The sequence below is a fragment of the Schistocerca serialis genome, chromosome 4 (assembly GCF_023864345.2).
Source record: "Schistocerca serialis cubense isolate TAMUIC-IGC-003099 chromosome 4, iqSchSeri2.2, whole genome shotgun sequence".
NCBI lineage: Eukaryota > Metazoa > Arthropoda > Insecta > Orthoptera > Acrididae > Schistocerca > Schistocerca serialis.
In genome coordinates, this window is record NC_064641.1 from 287,971,501 (window position 1) to 287,997,024 (window position 25,524).

Genomic DNA, 25,524 nt, shown 5'->3' on the forward strand with positions numbered 1-25,524 from the left:
GTTATCCATGCCAAATGTGGACCTACCGTCTATTAGGTAGGTGGCCATAATGTTCTGGCTGATCAGTTTATACTTGTTATGGGAAATTGGAACAAAATAGCAATTAAAGACAGGGAAAAAAAACACATTAGTAGCGGTGTAACTAGAGCAGGTCGTAAACTCAAGCTTGCTCTGTCTCATGTTCCTTTATTGAAAAAAATACGTTCTTCATTTGTGCCATTGTAAGTCAGACCATAAGTCCTATTTTTTCTGCATATCTTCCCCTTGAAAAAAGAATTAAGAGTGGTGAAATTGACAGCTCTGGAAAATGGAAATAATAGTTGAGAAGTGTCTTCGATGTTTGAAACTGCCACTCCTGCTTCCCTACAAGTATCAAGCCTTAGCCTCTGCTTTTCCTCAATGTCCAAAGCTCACCCCCATGCCATACTAAGTGCACACCCTTGGTATCTGTTAAATTTTTGCTATTTATTCTAATGTTGACTGTTTCTGTGATCACAGAATCCCTTTGTGAAGTGATTTGAGCAAAAACGCTCATTTTTCCTCTCGAATTATATATTATGCCTGTTTCTTAGGTAATGTTCAGCCAAGGCCATCATCTCAAGATTCCTTTGTTTAATGTGTCGTGAATGAACTGCACATTGCTCAGCAACAATGCAAATGGTTTGACGTATTTAAATACTGCCATATTCACAGGAGATACCATACATGCCAAGAACTTGAAGACTATATTTTCTTTAATGGGAATAACATATTTCTTATCTTCGAGGCAGGCTAGAACACTGGCCTCACTACGTGTCTCTTCAGCACGCACCCTATCTTGCTAATTGTTGCTCCACACTATGGAAGCAATGCAGCTGGCACGCTTTCTTCCTCTGATTTAGAAGGTGTCTTTTGTCAGTGGCACTTGAAAGCTTTAGCCAATTCTCCTTGGCTGTAACTACTTTCTCTGAACATGTGCTTCAAATGCTAAAATTCAGACTCCAGATGGTCATTGTCAAATATGCGGTAATTTTGGCCTCTGTACTAAAAATGTTCCATACTGCTTTCTTGTTTATAGGGTGGTAAAAGGCTGTTGGTATTTAAGCATTGGTCAGTGTGCGTCGATTTCCTGTACACTGAATAATCAAGCCGCCCTCCTGCCTTCTGCTCAATTAAAACATCCAATAACACAATCTTGCTATCCGTCTTCAACTCATCAGTAAATTTAATGTTAGGACAGATACCATTCATGTGGTCGACGAACTGCTGCAGTCATGTGGTCGACGAACTGCTGCAGTCATGTGGTCGATGAACTGCTGCAGTGCATTTTCACCATGAGGCCATATCGACAAGGTATGTCATCATATCTTGGGAAGCAAGATGGTCACTACCTCGCAGAGTTCAGAGCTTCCTCCTCAAAACGCACCATGAAAAAGTTCACGACAGCTGGAAACGGTGGGGATCCCTTGGCTGTGCCATCCGTCATCTCATAATATTCGTTGTGATACATAAAGTATGTTGTTGCTAAGGCTTGGTGGAACACCGTGCCGATCTCAGGTGGAAACTGTAGGGCCGATGTTGGGATGTTTTGGTTGAACAGAAGGCAGGAGGCCAGCGTGGGTTTTTCAGTGTACAGGCAATCTCACCAACAGCTTTCACTATCCTGCACTCAAGAAAGCGGTACTGAACACATTAGTACACAGGCCAAAGATTGCTGTATGTCTGATGATAACCATTTAATGCTTTTAAGTGTCATTGATGAAATGTCATGAATTGGCAGAAGAGGCCGAGCCAGCTTCATTCCTTCCATTCTCTGGAGCAACTACTAGCAAGACTGGGAATGTGCTGAAGAGACGTGGACTGAGACCAGTGTCCCAGACCACCTCCAAAATGGAGATACATTACACCCTGTTAAAGGCAACATAGGTCTTCCAGGTTCCTGACATGTATGGTGTCCCCTGTGGATGTGGTAGTATTTACAGAGGTCAAACCGTATCCTCTGTTGCTAAGAATTGTGCAGAGCATTCACGACACATCAGACAAATATAACTTGAAGAGATGGCTGTGGCTGAACACTGCTTAGAAAATGGCCCTAAAATACAATTTGAAAAAATAAGTGTTTTTGCTCAAACCACATCGTACTGGGATTATGTTATCAAAGAAGTTGCCAAATTTAGAATAAACAGCAACAGTTTTAACAGAGACCAGGGGTACGCACTTAGTAGGGCATAGGGTGAGCTTTGGACATTGAGGGAAAGCAGAGACGTAGGCTTGGTGCTTGTAGGGACACAGGAGTGGCAGTTTCAAACATGGCACTGGCCACTTGCACCATGTGACACCACTCAGTAGGACAGAGCCACTATGAACTGCCCAACTCACTTTCCATCCATGCGCCACTCCGGCCCTCTCTGGAAGATTTCAGATGCTGCCATTATATTTATATAAGTGATCCCTGTGTCAGTCCCGACAGTCATTGATTTCAACTCCTGATGACAATGGCGGAGACAGCTATCGAAAGCTCGATTGTTTTATTCAAAATTACTGAGAAGATTTTATTGAAGTGTGCCACCACGAAAAACTCCGAGGACAGTTGGAAAGTTGACCAGTGCTCCTTTATTGAAGGAAGATTTTTCATTTGTGCTAATCTGCTCCTGGCCATAAGATTTATTTTTTCTGCTAATTGTCCCTTGAGAAAAGCACTAGAATGATGAAATTGTCAGCTCCAGAAAACTTTAGGGTGTTTCTTAAGGGCATATGAGAAAATTTCATTGTAAATGCAAATGGTGAAGTTTATTTGTCTACAGACTTTCATTTTAAAAATATTTACAAATAGTTTGTCAAGCACTCGGTTAAGATTTGAAGCATTGTGGGCTCGTTCAACTGCCATAAACAACTGTAATTAAGACCTTCAACTTTTCCTTTATTTAGTGTTAATGGAGTGAAATGTAATCCTGTCAAAGTTGTAAGTTGTGTACTTTTTGAGCAAAGGCCAAAATATATAACACTGGTTTCATGAAATATGCTTCTGAATTCACAGTATATGGAATTACATTGGAAGTAAAATTAATAGCTAAAAAATTCATGAAACCTATAAAGTCTTAAGTAGGAAGTCAGGAATTCTCTTTCACAGAAGTGCAGTTTTATTAGATGAAGCACTTCCACTAATCGTACATTGGAAATACTGAAATATTAATGATATGTACTGGATATTGTTGGTATTGAAGTCACTGATCAAATCCACTAAATATCTGACATTTTATTACCACACTTCTCAGTACAAACACTGGTACTGTATGAAGCTTTTGTTTTCTAGAATTTCAGACTCAATCATTGTTCTCTCCATCTCTATTCAGCTGGATTTGAAGACAATTTAAAGATAATTTTCTTGTATTACATGCCTGCTTTAATTGTAGCTCTGTTTGAAAATTGCCATCAACTCTTTTGACTGTAATCTTTTCTTCATTCAGAACCAGTGGCATGTACATATTTTGTTACCTCCTGCAGATTAAAACCATGTGCCAGACTGGAGCTCAAACATATGCCCTTTGCCTTTCGTGGTCAAGTCCCCCTACCAGCTGAGCTATCTGAGCATAGCTAATGAATTTTAAAGATAAGATATGAGGTACTGGCTGAAATAAAGCTCTGAGGGTGGTTTATGAGTCGTGTCTGGATAGCTTAGTTGGTAGAACACTTGCCTGTAAAAGACAAAGGTCTCAAATTTTAGTCCTGGTGTGGCACACACTTTTAAACTGCCAGATAGTTTCAGATCAGTGCACACTCCACTGCAGAGTGAAAATTTATTCTGAAGATATATTTTGCTTCTGAAAAATCTGTCTTCTTTCAATTCTCCATATTTCTTTGACTACACCCATTATGCATCATTTGGATTTTTGTTGTATCTTCAGTGGCACCAAGTGGTTCTGTGGCACTCAACATTTCTTCAGGTGGATTATGCCTTAAATGTTAGCCATAGCAGTTTCAGGACTGGATACTGAAGTCTGCATTTGCGTTCATCTTCCACAACGTACATCCCTGTAGGCAACAATGACAATACAAGGCAGTGTAATTATAGACCCAACAAATGTGTTACATTTATCATCTCTGCCAATGAATTAGAAAGATGTACAGAGTTCCTCATAATTTTTCATTCTTCAGTGTGTGTTGATTTCAGCAGAAGAGCTGCTTTTTGTCAAAAAAAGCCATTATACTGAAGTGCATGCTGTTTTCAAGAATTCAAGTTGATATGTATTGGTGAGATATGACTGTAATTCTGCAGACTGATTTTATGTGTATGGAAACAGACACTTTGCTCTACTCTCTAAACATGTAGATACAGTGTATTCAGTGCAGAATTTTAAAGCAACGCCTTTCCCTGTGCACTATTTCAGTTTAATTGTGTAATTAGTTATTCATGATGTTTTAAAAATAATTCTATTTAAATAATACAGTTTTGCACCTATTTACTCCTAATACCAAATTTCTTGTTGTATCATCCAGAATGTGGAAAATTAAACTGTTACCAATTAGAACTCTTTGCATTTTCAGTATTGCACTGTTTAATATTTATAGATATAATTGCATCTATCACAACATTCTCTTTTCTATTGATTATTTATATTGTTTCCACAATGACAAACTCACCAGCTGTTAATTTTGAATTGGATCTTCTAATTTTATTAATTTAGAATTCCTTTGAAATACCTGCATAATCTTTATGTTTAATATCTAGTGCTTCATGATCTCTTCTTTTTGTCTGTCATTATTACAACTGGACTCTGCAGTTTTCTCCAAGTTTCAAGCTCATCTTAAACTTACTAAATGCTCACAGCTCATTACTAGTCAACTCAGATTTAAATCTTAGCTTTTTTGTACTTCTGAACCTCTTTGTGCCAAGCTGTTCTTACTCCAGGGATTGAAGTCCGTTTAGGATCATTACATTTTTCCTTTACCTGTTCCTATTTGTCTGTTTTCTCTATAGTAAATTAGTGTTTTTAATAAGGAATACAATTAGGCTCTTCTCATAAAGCCTTACACACACACACACACACACACACACACACACACACACCAGTATCTGCAGCAAATTTCATCCTGCAGTTTCATCAGAATCTTGAGGAAACTTGTTATTCTATCTAGGTAAGAAGTATGCAAGAAGTCATGGACAATGATTCAACTTTTTTTTATGTGTGAAAATAGAACACTTGTTACCCTTTAATAAGGTAATTACTTCATCTCATTTCTTCAAATTCACTGACCTTTTTTCCCTTCATCTTGAGACTGTGGATTGAAAAGAAAGTCAAGCAGTTTTGAAAGCAACATTTATTTCAAGTTTCAAACAGTACCTCAGAAACAGATGGACTCATTCTGTTCATGAAACTTTCCTTGAAGGTTCAGTACTACATCATGCCTTACACCTGCCACTGAATGACAACTTTGATCTAGCTCCAAGTCTTTTCCTTCTGTGAAGTACATTTGTAAAAACTTGGCATTTTCTTTTGTTAGAAAGAGAAGGGAGCCCCTCCTGTGGAATATTTTGTATTTTTATACAAATAATGAGTCATCTATATATCTAATTTGGTTGAAATTGCTTTGGGCATTAGAGAGAGACGCTTCGTTCCATATAGTAAGTGATACGTTTACCAAGTTCACTTGAAATCGATCCAGTGGTTTAGGAGGTGATGTGGAACATATGATTTTTAAAAGTACATGTAGATATATTATGCTGCTTGCATATCAATAAAGTTACATCTCAAGAAGTAAATGTAACTGCTTTAGACAAAGAATTAAGTAGAAAAATATTATGTTGTTATATTCATGGTGAAATTTTATATGAGGAAGTGCTAAATTTAAGAGGAACATCTCATTGAATTCTGTTTGTGATGTTCTTTAATTAAAAATGCGCTGTAATGTAAAATCATGTCAAAAATGTTATGCGATAAGACAATGTCCTTCACATTTTAGGATAAATGTTAAGACTAGTCATTAGAATGAAGGAATGTTATCGAGTTACTTCAATCATATGTGTGTGTATTACAGTCTAATACTTTGTTTGCAGCTTTTGGAATCTTTCATCGATGAATTTTTTGACCAAAATCCAATTAGTCAGCTTGGTATAATCATAACAAGGAACAAGCGAGCTGAAAAAATTACTGAACTTGCAGGCAATCCAAGAAAACATATAAAGGTACAGTACTTTATAGTTTAGCTATTGGGAAATAAGATAAAAGAAGTACATTTCAATAAAATTACTGCAGTCAGCTGGTTGTTTTATTAGCATTATTATGTTATTTAATACACATAACTTTAATTTTTATGGTATGGATAACAGCTCAACACAAAGGTTATTAATAAATTCCATTTGATGTATAAAGTAAAACAGAAAAGAAAATATTGACTTTATATTGTAAGATCCCCCCCCCCATGAACCATGGACCTTGCCGTTGGGGGGGAGGCTTGCGTGCCTCAGCGATACAGATAGCCGTACCGTAGGTGCAACCACAACGGAGGGGTATCTGTTGAGAGGCCAGACAAACTTGTGGTTCCTGAAGAGGGGCAGCAGCCTTTTCAGTAGTTGCAAGGGCAACAGTCTGGATCATTGACTGATCTGGCCTTGTAACAATAACCAAAACGGCCTTGCTGTGCTGGTACTGCGAACGGCTGAAAGCTAGGGGAAACTACAGCCGTAATTTTTCCCGAGGGCATGCAGCTTTACTGTATGATTAAATGATGATGGCGTCCTCTTGGGTAAAATATTCCGGAGGTAAAATAGTCCCCCATTCGGATCTCCGGGCAGGGACTACTCAAGAGGATGTCGTTATCAGGAGAAAGAAAACTGGCGTTCTACGGATCGGAGCGTGGAATGTCAGATCCCTTAATCGGGCAGGTAGGTTAGAAAATTTAAAAAGGGAAATGGATAGGTTGAAGTTAGATATAGTGGGAATTAGTGATGTTCGGTGGCAGGAGGAACAAGACTTCTGGTCAGGTGACTACAGGGTTATAAACACAAAATCAAATAGGGGTAATGCAGGAGTAGGTTTAATAATGAATAGGAAAATAGGAATGCGGGTAAGCTACTACAAACAGCATAGTGAACGCATTATTGTGGCCAAGATAGTTACGAAGCCCACACCTACTACAGTAGTACAAGTTTATATGCCAACTGGCTCTGCAGATGACGAGGAAATTGAAGAAATGTATGATGAAATAAAAGAAATTATTCAGATTGTGAAGGGAGACAAAAATTTAATACTCATGGGTGACTGGAATTCAAGTGTAGGAAAAGGGAGGAAGGAAACATAGTAGGTGAATATGGATTGGGGCTAATAAATGAAAGAGGAAGCTGTCTGGTAGAATTTTGCACAGAGCACAACATAATCATAACTAACACTTGGTTTAAGAATCATGAAAGAAGGTTGTATACATGGAAGAACCCTGGAGATACTAAAAGGTATCAGATAGATTATATAATGGTAAGACGGAGATTTAGGAACCAGGTTTTAAATTGTAAGACATTTCCAGGGGCAGATGTGGACTCTGACCACAATCTATTGGTTATGACCTGTAGATTAAAACTGAAGAAACTGCAAAAAGGTGGGAATTTAAGGAGATGGGACCTGGATAAACTGAAAGAACCAGAGGTTGTACAGAGTTTCAGGGAGAGCATAAGGGAACAATTGACAGGAATGGGGGAAAGAAATACAGTAGAAGAAGAATGGGTAGCTTTGAGGGATGAAGTAGCGAAGGCAGCAGAGGATCAAGTAGGTAAAAAGACGAGGGCTAGTAGAAATCCTTGGGTAACAGAAGAAATATTGAATTTAATTGATGAAAGGAGAAAATATAAAAATGCAGTAAATGAAGCAGGCAAAAAGGAATACAAACGTCTCAAAAATGAGATTGACAGGAAGTGCAAAATGGCTAAGCAGGGATGGCTAGAGGACAAATGTAAGGATGTAGAGGCCTATCTCACTAGGGGTAAGATAGATACTGCCTACAGGAAAATTAAAGAAACCTTTGGAGATAAGAGAACGACTTGTATGAATATCAAGAGCTCAGATGGAAACCCAGTTCTAAGCAAAGAAGGGAAAGCAGAAAGGTGGAAGGAGTATATAGAGGGTCTATACAAGGGCGATGTACTTGAGGACAATATTATGGAAATGGAAGAGGATGTAGATGAAGATGAAATGGGAGATGTGATACTGCGTGAAGAGTTTGACAGAGCACTGAAAGACCTGAGTCGAAACAAGGCCCCCGGAGTAGACAACATTCCATTGGAACTACTGACGGCCTTGGGAGAGCCAGTCCTGACAAAACTCTACCATCTGGTGAGCAAGATGTATGAAACAGGCGAAATACCCTCAGACTTCAAGAAGAATATAATAATTCCAATCCCAAAGAAAGCAGGTGTTGACAGATGTGAAACTTACCGAACTATCAGTTTAATAAGTCACAGCTGCAAAATACTAACACGAATTCTTTACAGACGAATGGAAAAACTAGTAGAAGCCGACCTCGGGGAAGATCAGTTAGGATTCCGTAGAAACACTGGAACACGTGAGGCAATACTGACCTTACGACTTATCTTAGAAGAAAGATTAAGAAAAGGCAAACCTACGTTTCTAGCATTTGTAGACTTAGAGAAAGCTTTTGGCAATGTTGACTGGAATACTCTCTTTCAAATTCTAAAGATGGCAGGGGTAAAATACAGGGAGCGAAAGGCTATTTACAATTTGTACAGAAGGCAGATGGCAGTTATAAGAGTCGAGGGACATGAAAGGGAAGCAGTGGTTGGGAAGGGAGTAAGACAGGGTTGTAGCCTCTCCCCGATGTTATTCAATCTGTATATTGAGCAAGCAGTAAAGGAAACAAAAGAAAAATTCGGAGTAGGTATTAAAATTCATGGAGAAGAAATAAAAACTTTGAGGTTCGCCGATGACATTGTAATTCTGTCAGAGACAGCAAAGGACTTGGAAGAGCAGTTGAACGGAATGGACAGTGTCTTGAAAGGAGGATATAAGATGAACATCAACAAAAGCAAAACAAGGATAATGGAATGTAGTCTAATTAAGTCGGGTGATGCTGAGGGAATCAGAGTAGGAAATGAGGCACTTAAAGTAGTAAAGGAGTTTTGCTATTTGGGGAGCAAAATAACTGATGATGGTCGAAGTAGAGAGGATATAAAATGTAGACTGGCAATGGCAAGGAAAGCGTTTCTGAAGAAGAGAAATTTGTTAACATCCAGTATTGATTTAAGTGTCAGGAAGTCATTTCTGAAAGTATTTGTATGGAGTGTAGCCATGTATGGAAGTGAAACATGGGCGATAAATAGTTTAGACAAGAAAAGAATAGAAGCTTTCGAAATGTGGTGCTACAGAAGAATGCTGAAGATTAGATGGGTAGATCACATAACTAATGAGGAAGTATTGAATAGGATTGGGGAGAAGAGAAGTTTGTGGCACAACTTGATCAGAAGAAGGGATCGATTGGTAGGACATGTTCTGAGGCATCAAGGGATCACCAATTTAGTATTGGAGGGCAGCGTGGAGGGTAAAAATCGTAGACCAAGAGATGAATACACCAAGCAGATTCAGAAGGATGTAGGTTGCAGTAGGTACTGGGAGATGAAAAAGCTTGCACAGGATAGAGTAGCATGGAGAGCTGCATCAAACCAGTCTCAGGACTGAAGACCACAACAACAACAACATTGTAAGATTGTTTAAAGTTGAAAAAATTGCTAAAAATAGAAGCAGAGAACAAAGAGGAGAGTAAGCATAAATGAAAAGCTGAATTTGACAGAAATTTGATTATTTCAACTTCTTTGTATTAACAGTTGTTTGATTTCTTATTATTTCTTGCTATTTTTTGTGTTCAGGATTTATTACCTTGTTTTGTAGAAGAGTATTTGCTCACTTTGAAATAGACAGCAAAGAAATCTACACATCTTGTATTGTAAGAAAGATCATTACTGCTTTGTACTAAAATGCAGCACAAACTAATACCACATCAATTTAAAATGCGCCAGAGAAGAAGCATTAACAAAAATGGAGTTTATGTAATGAGAAAAATATAACATGAATTTTCTGTGTGTGGTTGTGTTGTGAGTTCCTAAATTTGTAAACTTCAGTAATTTCAAGTTACTTATGACCACTAAATCCGAGATAATGCAGACCCAAGACAACACGAATAATCCAAAATACACAAACATTTCTTTTTAAGGTTTATAATTTAGGCAGTAACCAGAAGTTTATTTAAATTAAAGCATTACTGGTTTCAGATTGATTACAGATCCACCTTTAGATGGCTCTTACAAATTCCCTTGCTTTCGACCTGGGGCCCCATTTTGTACTCATTGCTGGTTTTGTGCGCTAAGATAAACATCAAATTTTTCATTGTAAACTTATGATAGATTTCTTGTTTTTGACTTTCACAGAAACATTCATGAAGTCAATAGAACATGATATGTGACAAAAAAAACCTTTCAAATTAAACACATTGTTGGACAAGCACTGTGTGAGTGTTGTTAAATTCTCTGGAAGTTGCTTTAACACACACCATTCTGTTTTTTTATGGCAGCACACATGCTCAACACTTACAAAACATGTCCCAGCTTCACACGAGAGGCAAAACTAATAGCTTCAAAGATGAAATAGTAGTTAAAAAATGCTAAGTTGCAGATGCTGTATAGAGTGTATGTTTTAAAACAAAGGTGTTATTTACTGTATTTATTAAACATGGCAGTTTTCACATTTGAAAGCCCAGTGCATTACTTATGCATTACTCTCCAGAAACAACAGGTTTGAAATTATCACCCTTTAGCTCCTAGAATAGGGCTGTGCAGAAATATTGAATCAATCTCGTCAGCAGGCATTACAAGGATAGAATCTCCACTGTTACCTGAAGATGAAATGTTAGAGGTATGTCCAATGTGTGAATTGAGGCCTGCATTATCTCCCAGTGTAAAAAAATTATTCACATGAACTGTAGTCTGTTCTAAACAATATCATTTATTCTAATTATAGCTGAATACTTCGGGATTTGTTTTATATTTTTACAAAAAATGCTAACTGTGCACAGATGTCTGCAAACTTGTCCCTTATTCATAAGCAACTAGTTAGTGTAATTTTGTACTTTTCTGAGTAAGCAGTGTGTTATTGAAACAAAACATACCATTACTTAGCTGTCGAAAATGGCATCTTTTTAATGCTTACTGGGCTCTTCAGTGAACATTGGTTGCAGTTAACATGATAGTTAACTAGGGTGGTAGTACCTACAACCTTAGTATGTGTCCAGATTGATCCAGTGTTTATTCGGCTACAAAACCTGTTAGTAGAGGAAAACAAATTCTGTCAGATGCGCCTAAACCTTTTAGAATCTGCAGTATTCTGTGAAATGTGCTTGTAATAGGCTTCAGATTGAAGACCTACTTTACTTCAAGCTGAAGAATATGTATTACATTACAGTGTGACTGAGAGGAAGAATGTGAAGCATTACAGAAAAGAGTGAACGCTGATGATGGCACCATTGTTGTTGACTGCCACCTGGTATCCCACCAGAAAATTTTTAGTAATTGAGGGATCTAATTCTGCAGAATTGTAGACAGACCATTCAAGACCTCTGCAAAACCTTGGGAATAAGCTATGATGCATGTGAATGTGTTATGTCAGGAGAATTGAACATAAAAAGGCTTTTGGTGAAGTTTGTGCCACAAGTATTTCAACATATTACAGAAGAGTCTGCCAGAAACTTAAACAGTAGCTTTAAGGTGATCCAAAATTTCTTTCAAAGGTTGTCAGTTGTACAAATGTCGGATTTATGGCTCTGACACTGAAACTAAGTAGCAATCATTGCAGTAGAACAGCGTTTCTTCTCCCTTCAGCCAAAAAAAGCTCAAAACGTGGAGAGCAACTTTACGTCCTTGTTTGTTTATTTTTTATGTTGACTTGGTTGTTTATAATGAGTTTGTCCTCCTATCCAGACAGTCAGTAAAGTGGTCTATCATGATGTGGACATAAGGTGAAAACATCCACAGGTGGGGCGTACATATGATTGGATACTCCATCATGACAATGCTTGATCGCATGCAGCCTATGTTGTTCAGGAATTTTCAACTGGAAACAAGATGACAGTTGTCCCCCATCTACCGTACCACCACACATAACTACATGTGACTTCTTCCTCTTCCTCAAAATGAAACCCAATTTGAATGGTCAAAGGTACTATACATTGGAAGTGATTCGATCAGCACCTCAGATGGTTTTAAACGCACTAACAGCAAAAGCCCCTCCATAAACCATGGACCTTACCGTTGGTGGGGAGGCTTGGGTGCCTCAGCGATACAGATGGCTGTACCGTAGGTGCAACCACAACGGAGGGGTATCTGTTGAGAGGCCAGACAAACATGTGGTTCCTGAAGAGGGGCAGCAGCCGTTTCAGTAGTTGCAGGGGCAACAGTCTGGATGATTGACTGATCTGGCCTTGTAACACTAACCAAAATGGCCTTGCTGTGCTGGTACTGTGAACGGCTGAAAGCAGGGGGAAACTACAGCCGTAATTTTTCCCGAGGGCATGCAGCTCTACTGTATGGTTAAATGATGATGGCGTCCTCTTGGGTAAAATATTCCGGAGGTAAAATAGTCCCCCATTCGGATCTCCGGGCGGGGACTACTCAAGAGGCCGACGTTACCAGGAGAAAGAAAACTGGCGTTATATGGATCGGAGTGTGGAATGTCAGATCCCTTAATTGGGCAGGTAGGTTAGAAAATTTAAAAAGGGAAATGGATAGGTTAAAGTTAGATATAGTGGGAATTAGTGAAGTTCGGTGGCAGGAGGAACAAGACTTTTGGTCAGGTGAATACAGGGTTATAAATACAAAATCAAATAGGGGTAATGCAGGAGTAGGTTTAATAATGAATAAAAAAAATAGGATTGCGGGTAAGCTACTACAAACGGCATAGTGAACACATTATTGTGGCCAAGATAGACACGAATCCCATGCCTACTACAGTAGTACAAGTTTGTATGCCAACTAGCTCTGCATATGATGAAGAAAGTGACGAAATGTATGATGAGATAAAAGAAATTATTCAGGTAGTGAAGGGAGACGAAAATTTAATAGTCATGGGTGACTGGAATTCGAGAGTAGGGAAAGGGAGAGAAGGAAACATAGTACGTGAGTATGGATTGGGGGTGAGGAATGAAAGAGGAAGCTGTCTGGTAAAATTTTGCACAGAGCATAACTTAATCATAGCTAACACTTGGTTCAGGAATAGTAAAAGAAGGTTGTATACATGGAAGAATCCTGGAGATACTAGAAGGTATCAGATAGATTATATAATGGTAAGACAGAGATTTAGGAACCAGGTTTTATATTGTAAGACATTTCCAGGGGCAGATGTGGACACTGACCACAATCTTATTTTTTATGAACTGTAGATTAAAACTGAAGAAACTGCAAAAAGGAGATGGGACCTGGATAAACTGACTAAACCAGAGGTTGTACAGAGTTTCAGGGAGAGCATAAGGGAACAATTGACAGGAATGGAGGAAAGAAATACAGTACAAGAAGAATAAGCAGCTCTGAGGGATGAAGTAGTGAAGGCAGCAGAGGGTCAAGTAGGTAAAAAGACAAGGGCTAGTAGAAATCCTTGGATAACAGAAAAAAAATTGAATTTAATTGATGGAAGGAGAAAATATAAAAATGCAGTAAATGAAGCAGGCAAAAAGGAATACAAACGTCTCAAAAATGAGATTGACAGGAAGTGCAAAATGGCTAAGCGGGGATGGCTAGAGGACAAATGTAAAGATGTAGAGGCTTATCTCACTAGGGACAAAATAGATGCTACCTACAGGAAAATTAAAGAGACCTTTGGAGAAAAGAGAGCTACTTCTATGAATGTTAAGAGCTCAGATGGAAACCCAGTTCTAAGCAAAGAAGGGAAAGCAGAAACGTGGAAGGAGTATATAGAGGGTCTGTACAAGAGCGATGTACTCGAGGACAATATTATGGAAATGGATGAGGATGTGGATGAAGATAAAATGGGGGATATGATACTGCGTGAAGAGTTTGACAGAACACTGAAAGACCTGAGTCGAAACAAGGCCCCGGGAGTAGACAACATTCCATTAGAACCACTGACGGCCTTGGGTGAGCCAGTCCTGACAGAAGTCTACCATCTGGTGAGCAAGTTGTATGAGACAGGCGAAATACCCTCAGACTTCAAGAAGAATATAATAATTCCAATCCCAAAGAAAGCAGGTGTTGACAGATGTGAAACTTACCGAACTATCAGTTTAATAAGTCACAGCTGCAAAATACTAACGCGACTTCTTTACAGATGAATGGAAAAACTGGTAGAAGCCGACCTCGGGGAAGATCAGTTTGGATTCCGTAGAAATGTTGGAACATGTGAGGCAATACTGACCTTACGACTTATCTTAGGAGAAAGATTAAGGAACGGCAAACCTACGTTTCTAGCATTTGTAGACTTAGAGAAAGCTTTTGACAATGTTGACTGGAATACTCTCTTTCAAATTCTAAAGGTGGCAGGGGTAAAATACAGGAAGCAAAAGGCTATTTACAATTTGTACAGAAACCAGATGGCAGTTATAAGAGTCGAGGGGCATGAAAGGGAAGCAGTGGTTGGGAAGGGAGTGAGACAGGGTTGTAGCCTCTCCCCGATGTTATTCAATCTGTATATTGAGCAAGCAGTAAAGGAAACAAAAGAAAAATTCCATGGAGAAGAAATAAAAACTTTGAGGTTCGCCGATGACATTGTAATTCTGTCAGAGACAGCAAAGGACTTGGAAGAGCAGTTGAACGGAATGGATAGTGTCTTGAAAGGAGGATATAAGATGAACATCAACAAAAGCAAAACGAGGATAATGGAATGTAGTCTAATTAAGTCGGGTGATGCTGAGGGAATTAGATTAGGAAATGAGACACTTAAAGTAGTAATGGAGTTTTGCTATTTGGGGAGCAAAATAACTGATGATGGTCGAAGTAGAGAGGATATAAAATATAGACTGGCAGTGGGAAGGAAAGCGCTTCTGAAGAAGAGAATTTTGTTAACATAGAGTATAGATTTAAGTGTCAGGAAGTCGTTTCTGAAAGTATTTGTATGGAGTGTAGCCATGTATGGAAGTGAAACATGGACGATAACTAGTTTGGACAAGAAAAGAATAGAAGGTTTCGAAATGTGGTGCTACAGAAGAATTCTGAAGATTAGATGGGTAGATCACATAACTAATGGGGAGGTATTGAATAGAATTGGGGAGAAGAGGAGTTTGTGACACAACTTGAAAAGATGAAGGGACCGGTTGGTAGGACATGTTCTGAGGCATCAGGGGATCACAAATTTAGCATTGGAGGGCAGCGTGGAGGGTAAAAATCGTAGAGGAAGACCAAGAGATGGATACACTAAGCAGATTCAGAAACATGTAGGTTGCAGTAGGTACTGGGAGATGAAGAAGCTTGCACAGGATAGAGTAGCATGGAGAGCTGCATCAAACCAGTCTCTGGATCGAAGACCACAACAGCAACAACAAAAGATTCCAGGACACATCTCAAAAATTAGTAGAAATGTTGGTATCAGTGTATTCTCTCCCAAAGGCACTGTTTTGAAGGTGATGGTGCAGAAAAGGTCTAAATAAGACATAATATGAAACTTCCTGGCAGATTAAAACTGTGTGCTAGACCGAGACTCCAAATTGGGGCCATTGCCTTTCACAGGCAACTGCTCTACCAACTGAGCTACCCAAATACGATTCACAACCTGTCCCTATAGCCGTACTTCCATCAATACCTCGTCTCATACCTTCTTAACTTCACAGAAGTTTTCCTGTGAAACTTGCAAGATAAGCACTCCTGGAAAACAGGATATTGTGGAGACATGGCTTAGCCACAGCCTGGGTGACGTTTCCAGAATGAAATTTCAACTTTGCAGCAGTATATGCTGATATGGAACTTAACTGACACATTAAAAGGATTCAAATTAATGATATCAATATAATGGAAGGAAACATTCCACATGGGAAAAATTATATATAAAAACAAAGGTGAGGTGACTTAACGAACAAAAGCGCTGGCAGGTCGATAGACACACAAACAAACACAAACATACACACAAAATTCAAGCTTTCGCAAGAAACTGTTGCCTCATCAGGAAAGAGGGAAGGAGAGGGGAAGACGAAAGGAAGTGGGTTTTAAAGGAGAGGGTAAGGAGTCATTCCAATCCCGGGAGCGGAAAGACTTACCTTAGGGGGAAAAAAGGACAGGTATACACTCGCACACACATTGAATACTTTAATATACATATGTCTGCTTGTGTCTGTATGTGTGGATGGATATGTGTGTGTGTGTGTGCGAGTGTATACCTGTCCTTTTTTCCCCCTAAGGTAAGTCTTTCCGCTCCCGGGATTGGAATGACTCCTTACCCTCTCCTTTAAAACCCACTTCCTTTCGTCTTCCCCTCTCCTTCCCTCTTTCCTGATGAGGCAACAGTTTCTTGCGAAAGCTTGAATTTTGTGTGTATGTTTGTGTTTGTTTGTGTGTCTATCGACCTGCCAGCGCTTTTGTTCGGTAAGTCACCTCATCTTTGTTTTTATATATAACATTAAAAGGATTGGAAGACAGGAGATGGGATACTGACAGAAGTAAAGGGGTGGGGGGCAGGGGGGAGGGGTTGTGGGTCATACTAGGGTAGTTCAGTCAGTAGAGCACTGGCCTGCGAAAACCAAAGGCCGCGAGTTCGTCTTGGTCTGGCATACAGTATTAATCTCCCAAGAAGTTGCATATCAGAAAATTTCGTGCTGGGACATGTATATCCCACATCTCCCCTGTTGGGTTGGCAGAAAAGCCAACACCGTGTTACTAGAGGAGGCCGAAATGCACGCGTTTTAGCTCACGCAGGCTGGCGTGAGGAGGGAAGGACTATACTGACGTGAGGTCTGGAACATGACAAGGGATTAGAATTCAGAAAGAGGACGTAATTAGTTTGATACGTAACTTTAATCCATTAATTATGAACGTCACTCTTGACTGTACATGATTCACAATATTATCTGTTCAGGATACATAGTAACTGAATATGACGCCTTGCTAGGTTGTAGCAAATGACGTAGCTGAACGCTATGCTAAACTGTCGTCTCTGCAAATGAGAGCGTATGTAGTCAGTGAACCATCACTAGCAAATTCGGCTGTACAACTGGGGCGAGTGCTAGGGAGTCTCTCTAGACTAGACCTGCGGTGTGGCGGCGCTCGGTCTGCAAATCACTGATAGTGGCGACAAACGCGGGTCCGACATATACTAACGGACTGCGGCCGATTTAAAGGCTACCACCTAGCAAGTGTTGTGTCTGGCAGTGACACCACATCCCCATTATCCTTTCTTCCAGGAGCTCTAATCTTGCAAGTTTCGCAGGAGATTTTCTGTGAATTTTGGAAGGTAGGAGAGAAGGTACTGGTGGAAGTAAGGCTTTGGGGATGGGTCGTGAGTCATGCTTGTATAGCTCAAAATTCTTAGAGCACTTCCCCACAAAAGGCAAAGGTCTTGAGTTCAAGTCTCGGTTTGGCACACAGTTTTAATCTGGCAGGAAGTTGCAGAGTGAAAATTTCATTCTCAGATGTAATAATTGTAATTAATATATTTCAGGAATTTTTGGACACCATCTTATATGTTCAATTATCGCAAAATATGCCATGGACATTGTGCTCGACTTCTGCTTGTCATACCTTGAAATTGTTCGAGCAGTGTGTCAACGACTTGTAACGTTCCTGTGATTGTCAATCTCTGGCTTTACACTTGAACAACATCCATGTTCACAATATCTCTTATGACTTCTGATTACTCTGTAAATCTGGATTATTTATTTCCCAGTTAATCCTTTGACAGGAGTTGAATTGCTCTATGCTCTGGATGTGGTGTTGACACCTACAGCAGCTCAGTGTCAACATGCAGTGGTGCAGTCTACTGCTGTAGAAGTTTTGAGGCATATACTTGTTTATCATTGAACTATGAGAGATTTTGAGGTCTATTTGATTACAGTGGTACTGGCAAACTTGCACTACACTTCATCATTTTATAAGAACCTAAAAGATAGTGTTTCATTTACTGCATATGACCATATGACTGTTTTAGTTTTATGTTAGTGATTTTGAGCAGACCATACAGATGGCATTTCAGTTTGCAGTACATGACTTTGTGAAACCAGCAAATGACGTTACAATGTACATCTAATAATTTCTGTTGCATCTGTGTTTTCTTGCTTTGCTGTGATACTGTATTGTTGTTACAGACTGCAGTAAGCACAGTGAATATCATAAATAAATACTCGTAACTATCCCAGTGCCTGTCCAAAGCCTGGAACAGTAAAAAGCCGAAAAACGGTGAGCATGTTGGAAACATTCACGACACACAAAAATATTTGATAATGCACCACCTGAAGCACAGCTGCATTTACTTTCTCAGCTCAGTCAGACCATTAAGGTACATATTCACTTATTTGTTCCTAAGTCAGTAAATCAGTTTGATGCAGTACCTTAACCATGGTATAATAAACATAAATGAATTAGTGGCCTCCAAACTCTAATCATTAACTTCAGTAGACTGCTGTTGTGAGCAGCCAGTCATTTGTCTACTTCTTTATGCCACCCAAAGAAAACCTTGTCTTATTAGTTGTCTCCCATTGGTCTTATTTTTGTTGCCTTCCTTCTTATTCTCACAATGATGGAATGCCCATGGAGCTCCAGGGTCATTGTAAGGTAGAACTTCAATTTGGAGAAGGTATAAAAATCTTCAGAGTCTTACCAAAAGTATTTAACATTGCATAATCTCTAGAAAACTCAATATGTTCCAAAATATCATTTCTGTGACAGACTAACATTATAAATGGACTGAAAGCACCATGCTGATATCTTGCACAATTTTCACGACATATGTATGTCTAAGTTTTAAACATAGTCAGATCACCAGTTGAAATTTCTTGGTTTTTATTAATGGTTTGTTTATGCGGTTTCTGTCAACTTGAAAACCACATAAATCTGATCGTGTGTGTGTGTGTGTGTGTGTGTGTGTGTGTGTGTGTGTTAAAATTTGCATTGATTATCTCACCTGAGATGCAGGTTGGTTTATGCAATTTTTGTCAACATGAAAACCACAAAAGTCTGATTTAGGAGTGTTAAAATTTGCATAGATTATATCACCTGGTGTATACAGAATAAAAAGTAGTGTGAATAACGGAAGCTTCAGACATAGTCAGATATTTTATGGTGAACGTTTTGTATGTATATTAAAGTATTCAATGTGTGTGTGAGTGTATACCTGTCCTTTTTTCCCCCTAAGGTAAGTCTTTCCGCTCCCGGGATAGGAATGACTCCTTACCCTCTCCCTTAAAACCCACATCCTTTCGTCTTTCCCTCTCCTTCCCTCTTTCCTGATGAGGCAACAGTCTGTTGCGAAAGCTTGAATTTTGTGTGTATGTTTGTGTTTGTTTGTGTGTCTATCGACGTGCCAGCGCTTTCGTTTGGTAAGTCACATCATCTTTGTTTTTAGGTATATTTTTCCCATGTGGAATGTTTCCCTCTATTAATTCATATTATGTAATTGGATAGATAAAAATCTACTCGCCAAGCTGGAACAGAATAAACACATAAAATACTGTTGTTATAGGCAAGCTTTCAGTTCCAGTGGCTCCTTCTTCTGGCAGAAGGGTTGAAGGGAAAGGAAGAAGGGTGAAGGAAAAGGACTCAAGAGGTCTAGGAAAATGGTTAAGGCCGGCTGGTGTGGCCGTGCGGTTCTAGGCGCTTCAGTCTGGAACCGCGTGACCACTACGGTCGCAGGTTCGAATCCTGCCACGGGCATGGATGTGTGTGATGTCCTTAGGTTAGTTAGGTTTAATTAGTTCTAAGTTCTAGGCGACTGATGACCTCAGAAGTTAAGTCCCATAGTGCTCAGAGCCATTTGAAAATGGTTAGGTTTTGGGAAAGTCATCCAGAATCACGTGTCAGGGGAAACTTACAGTACGGGATGAGAATGAAAGACTGATTGTTGGGGACTGCATCAAATGAGATTTGAAAACCTGAGAGCTTAAAGGTGGAAGACAGGGTAATATGCAAGACAGAGATTACTACTAAAACATCGTGCATGAGTTAACAAGAGTGAGAGGCTAAGAGCATTGTACATGACAGAGTTGGGAGGGGCAGTGAAAAGTAGATGGGAAAGACAATGGACGATGTACAAAACTAAAACGTAGTGAATCAAAGAGTGAAGTGAGAAAAGTGTAGAAAAGTTGAGACCGAAGAAAGCAATGTAAATTAATACCAGGTGGGTGACGAGAACCAGGGACATGTTTTAAAGCTAGTTCCCACCTGCGGAGTGCTGAGAAACTGGTGTCTGTGGGAGGAATCCAGATGGCATGTGTGGTGAAACAGGCGTGGGGGTCATGAATGTCATGTTGTAAAGCATGCTGCGCAACAGGATATTTTGAGGTGCCATTATATACCCTCTGCCTATGCCCATTCATCCTAATTGGAATTTGATGGTAGTCATGCCGATGTAGAAGGCTGAACAGTGTTTACATAATAGCTGGTATATGGTGTGTCGTTTCGCAGGTGGCTCTCCCTTAGATTCTACATGTTTTGTCAGTTACAGGGCTATTATAGGTGGTGGTAGGAGGGTGCATAGGGCAAGTCTTGCAACAGGGATGCTCATAGGGGTAGGTAGATAGGTGCAGAAGGAGCGTAGGGTCTTACAAGAATATTGCGGAGATTGGGAGGGCAATGGAAAGCTAGGTGTGGTGGGCAAAATTTCAGGCAGAATGGATCTCATTTCAGGGCATGATTTTAGGAAGTCATGGCTCTGTTGAAGTAGCTGATTGACACATTCCCTACCAGGATAGTACTGCGCTTATCATGGAAAGCTCCTAAGCTGTTTTGTGGAGGGATTAGCAGTACCAGGATTGAATGTGATGGCCCGGGAAATCTGCTTTTTAACTAGGCAGTGGGACAATCACTTGGACTCACGGTGAGGCTGACCTGCTAAAATTCCTGAAATCTCTGAATACCATCTCCCAATTAAATTTCACATGGTTCTGTTCCAAATCCCATGCCACTTTCCTTGATGTTAATCTTGTCCTCACCAAAGACCAGCTACACAGTTTTGTCCACATTAAACCTACAAACAACAGTACTTACGTTTTGACAGTAGCCTTCCTTTCCATGTCAAACGTCCCTCCCACACAGCCCTGGCATCCGAGGCAAACGTATTTGTTCAGGTGCAGACTCTTTACAGCAGTACACCACCATTCTCACCTCAGCCTTCACTGCTCATAATTACCCCTCGAGGCTAATTAAAAAGCAGATTTCCCGGGCCATCACATCCATTCCTGGTACTTCTGATCCCTCCACAAAACAGCTTCGGAGCACTCCATTGGTGACTCAGTATTATCCTGCTCTGAAATGTGTTATCAGCTACTTCAACAGGGCCATGACTTCCTAAAATCATGCCCTGAAATGAGATCCATTCTCTCTGAAATTTTGCCCACCACACCTAGAATAGCTTTCCGCACCCATCTCCCTACCCTATGGCTCCTACCCCTGTGACCGTCCCCTATGCACCCTCCTACCACCAACTATAGCCCTGTAACTGACAAAACATATACTATCAAAGGGAGAGTCACCTGGCGAAACAACATGTCATATACCAGCTATTATGCAAACACTGTTTAGCCTTCTACATCAGCATGACTACCAGCAAATTATCAATTACAGGGTGTATACGAGCCGGGACAACCAGGAGATCCGGGAAAAATCCGGGAATTTTTTAGAATTCTGGGAATTATTCATTGTTTTAGTTTTCAGTTAAATTTTTGTAATTTTGAGTGGTAAGAACCGATACTCTAACAAAGGATATTACAGTGTCCCGCTACTGCAGAATAATTCTTCAACAATAAAACATAAACGAGAGAAAAAAGCAAAAATAACTTGAATTGCAAAGGAAATGCACCATACACAACAACAACAACAACAACAACAACACACAGTGCTCATGCGAGCATCTGCCAACAGCAAAATGTGTCAAAGGCTTTAGGAAGACTATGCAATGCTTCAAAACAACAAATTGCCTCCAATGAGCGTGAAGTCACAACTCTTTACATTAGATTTGTTTTAGCAGTTACGAGCGGGTGCATGCGCAGTTGAGTCGCATTTGAGTAGTAGATTCTCCTGCTTCTGGCTACAGGAATGTGGCTGTTGGCTGTGCAAGCAGTCGCAGCAAGCGGCTAGATGCTACCAGGAAAAGGGGGTGCCAAATTCATATTCTTGAGGAAAAAAACTTGTTTCACAAAGTGCCTAGCATCCAGCGCACGTTTGTCTATCGACTATTCATATGATTTTGAAACGCTTCCCTGTTGGTTTTTGAACATTTTTGAACACATTTTAAGTTGATTTCTGAATTAATCATTAGTTGATTTTTGAATGTGTGCATAGTGTACGTGATGTCTCTGTCAGGAGAATCCTCGTCACATCCAGAAATAAAGTTTCCGCAGACAATAGGGGACGGGGCTATACGAGCTGAGCAGAGTGAAGCCAAAACGGATAAATGCCGATCGCTGTCTGATTATGTGGTTGATTGGGTTTGTGAATGATCAGCGTTGTTATAATTACTAGCGACATCCATAGATTCAGACTACCAGAATGGAAATAAACGATTGACAGGAATAACAGGTGAGCAAGATTAATTATTATCTTCTCAGTATATCCAAGAAAATCAAATTTTGACAGAAAATAAATCAGGTGAAGCTGAAGGAATGAGACAGGAAATAAGACGATGAAAGTAGTAGGTAATTGTTTTCTACTTGGCCAGCAAAATAATTGGTGATTGCTGAATTAGAGACAACATGAAATCCAACTTGGCTATAGCAAGAGAAGTATTTCCAAAAAAGAGACTATTGCTAACATAGAATATAAATTCAAGTGTTACGAAGTCAGTTCTGAACATATTTGTCTAGACTGTGGTCTTGTATAGAAGTGAAAAGTGGCTGATAAGACAAGAAGAAAATAGAAGAGTGCTGAAGATTAGATGGGTAGAAAGTGTAATCAGTGAGATGCTATGTCATTGAATTGGGGAGAAAAGAAATTTATTGCAAAACTTCAGTAAAAAAAAAAAAAAAAAAAAAAAAAAAAAAAAAAAAAAAAAAAAAAAGGAGAGAGAGAGAGAGAGAGAGAGAGAGAGAGAGAGAGAGGGATTGCTTAATATGACAAGTTTCAAGGTATCCAGGAATTCTCAATTTGGTATTGGAAGGACATGTGGAGGGTGAAAGTTGGAGGGAGACTAAGGTACAAATACAGTAAGAATGTTTAAAAGGAGGTAGGTTGCAGCAGTTACGTAGAGGTGAAGAGGCATGCACAGGATAGACTAGTGTGGAGAGCTGCATCAAGCCAGTCTTCACACTGAAGGCCACAACAACGTCTAACTGCCATATGTAGTCGACTTAATACATGTAAAAAAGGAAAGAATTGAGGCACTGAAAACCAAATGGACTGAAATTACAGAAACTAAAGTTTTCTGAAAAATAATGTTTGTGAAAATCAAATTTATAGAAAAGACACCAGTCTCATAGGTCTGAATTGTTTTGTAACAAAGTATCCACATTCCCTATGAAAAAAAATTACTCAGTATATGATGTGAAATATTAACTAATATGTAAGATTACTGTAGAACCGCTCTCGTCCACCCTAAGCTGGTCTGCTGCTCCTGTTGATCCAACCACTCATGGCAGTTACTCACTACCTGTTGCATCGTTGTTGTTTACTGTATTGTTGTTTACAGGTAACTGTTGTCATTGCTTGTCTGTTTTAGTGCTCCATCATCTCTCATATCATTTTGGTCGTTGTCTGTGTTTTTTGTACATTACTGCACTGTGAAGTTTTTAATGCTTACTGTTCAGTGGTTTTACAGCATTGTTCTTCTGTGTTAGTTACAGTACTGTATGTATTTGTTTTACGTTGTTTGTACTGTACAGTTGTGTGTGTTTATTCAACATGTTGCTCACTGTTCGGTGGTTTACATTGTCCTTCTGTGTTAGTTACAGTACTGTACATAGTTGTTTTATATTATGTGTACTGTACAGTTGTGTGTGTTTTTTCAACATGTTAGAAGTGAAATGTAAACATGTTACTCTTTCATTAAATGAGAAATTAGCAGGCTACAAAAACTGGACAAATGGGAATCACTCCGAAATATTGCCGAGGAACTCAGCGTAGGCATTATGACAACAAAAGATTGGAGAAGAAATCGGAAAGATATTGAATTGTGTACAGTGGTGATAGATGCCGGAAACACTCTTAAGAATTGCAAAACATTGAAAAATCCTGAACGTGTACTGCTTGATAATACGTAGCAAATATGGTTCCACCAAGAATGACGGAAAGGAACCCCAATATCTGGGCCCATTATAAAAGAAAAGGTAATAGCTTTGCTTAAAAAAGCATAAAGAAGCCAGAAGTGAGTTTTTAGCTAATAAAGGCTGGATTTATCGCTGAAAAACATGTCATGGTCTTCAGTTTGTTTCAGTTTCTGGTGAAAAACTGTCTGCTGATGCCGAGACGGCTAAGGAATTTTCTGTAAAGTTTCAAGAAATTTTCAAAGAAAATGAACTGTTACCTTGCCAAGTCCATAACATGGATGAGGCAGACCTAAACTATAAAAGTCTGCCAAACAAAACACATGCTACATCAAATGAAACCGTGACAGGAATGAAACTTGAAAAAGATAGGCTAACCATTGCTCATTGCACCAATGTTGATGGTACATACATGCTTCCTTTGTTTGTTAATGGCAAATTTAAGAAGTGCATGGCATTAAAAAACATTACTAACTTATCTTCCTTTCTGGTTTGTCACCACAATAAAAAATATGCTTGGATGGACTGCAGTCTTTTATTTTTATTTTATTCCCCCTCCGCTCGGTTGAGTTCATTCCACCTGCTGAAAAAATTTGAAACAAAAAAAGCCCCCTGTTCGTGCTCAATTGCTGTTGGATAACCAAGCATCACATCCATCTAAGGAGGATTTAGTGAAAAAAGGGGACAGGAAAGATATATTCATTCTACCAAATGTCATGTCACTTGTCTAACCAATAGATCAGGGAGTGATAGAATGGTTAAAGAGGCGGTATTGCAGAAAGTGCATCGGCTCAATTTTAGAAAAGTCCCGAGAAGGTTGATGCTATGAAATCCCTCTATGATTGTTAAGTCATAGGAGGAACCTGACTCACTGCGAAAATATTGATGTAAGCATTGGCCAGAAGTTATGACCAGAAGTGACCAGATAGAAGGCAAGAAAACGACGACATGCAGGAATTCATTAAAGATCCGCAAACTGTACAACCAAATGTCGGAGTGGATTGTCCAATATTACAAAGACTGTGAAGTGAAACCAGTGAAGAGCTCAGTGGCAACCAGATTATTGTCATTGTTTTGGAAAAAAATGATGATGAACTTGTGAACAAGGACTCGAATGTTGATGATGATCAACCCTTACCTGGATTTCACACG

The 25,524-nt window shown here is 39.4% G+C and overlaps 1 protein-coding gene across 1 annotated transcript in view; it reads left to right on the top strand.

Annotated features, from left to right (window-relative positions):
• LOC126473891 (general transcription factor IIH subunit 2) overlaps window positions 1-25,524 on the top strand; it is a 104,123-nt gene that overhangs the window by 41,551 nt on the left and 37,048 nt on the right. The window contains exon 3 of the mRNA XM_050101230.1: window positions 6,035-6,163. Within this exon, the coding sequence (XP_049957187.1) occupies window positions 6,035-6,163 (129 nt within the window). The remainder of the gene's footprint in view (window positions 1-6,034; window positions 6,164-25,524) is intronic.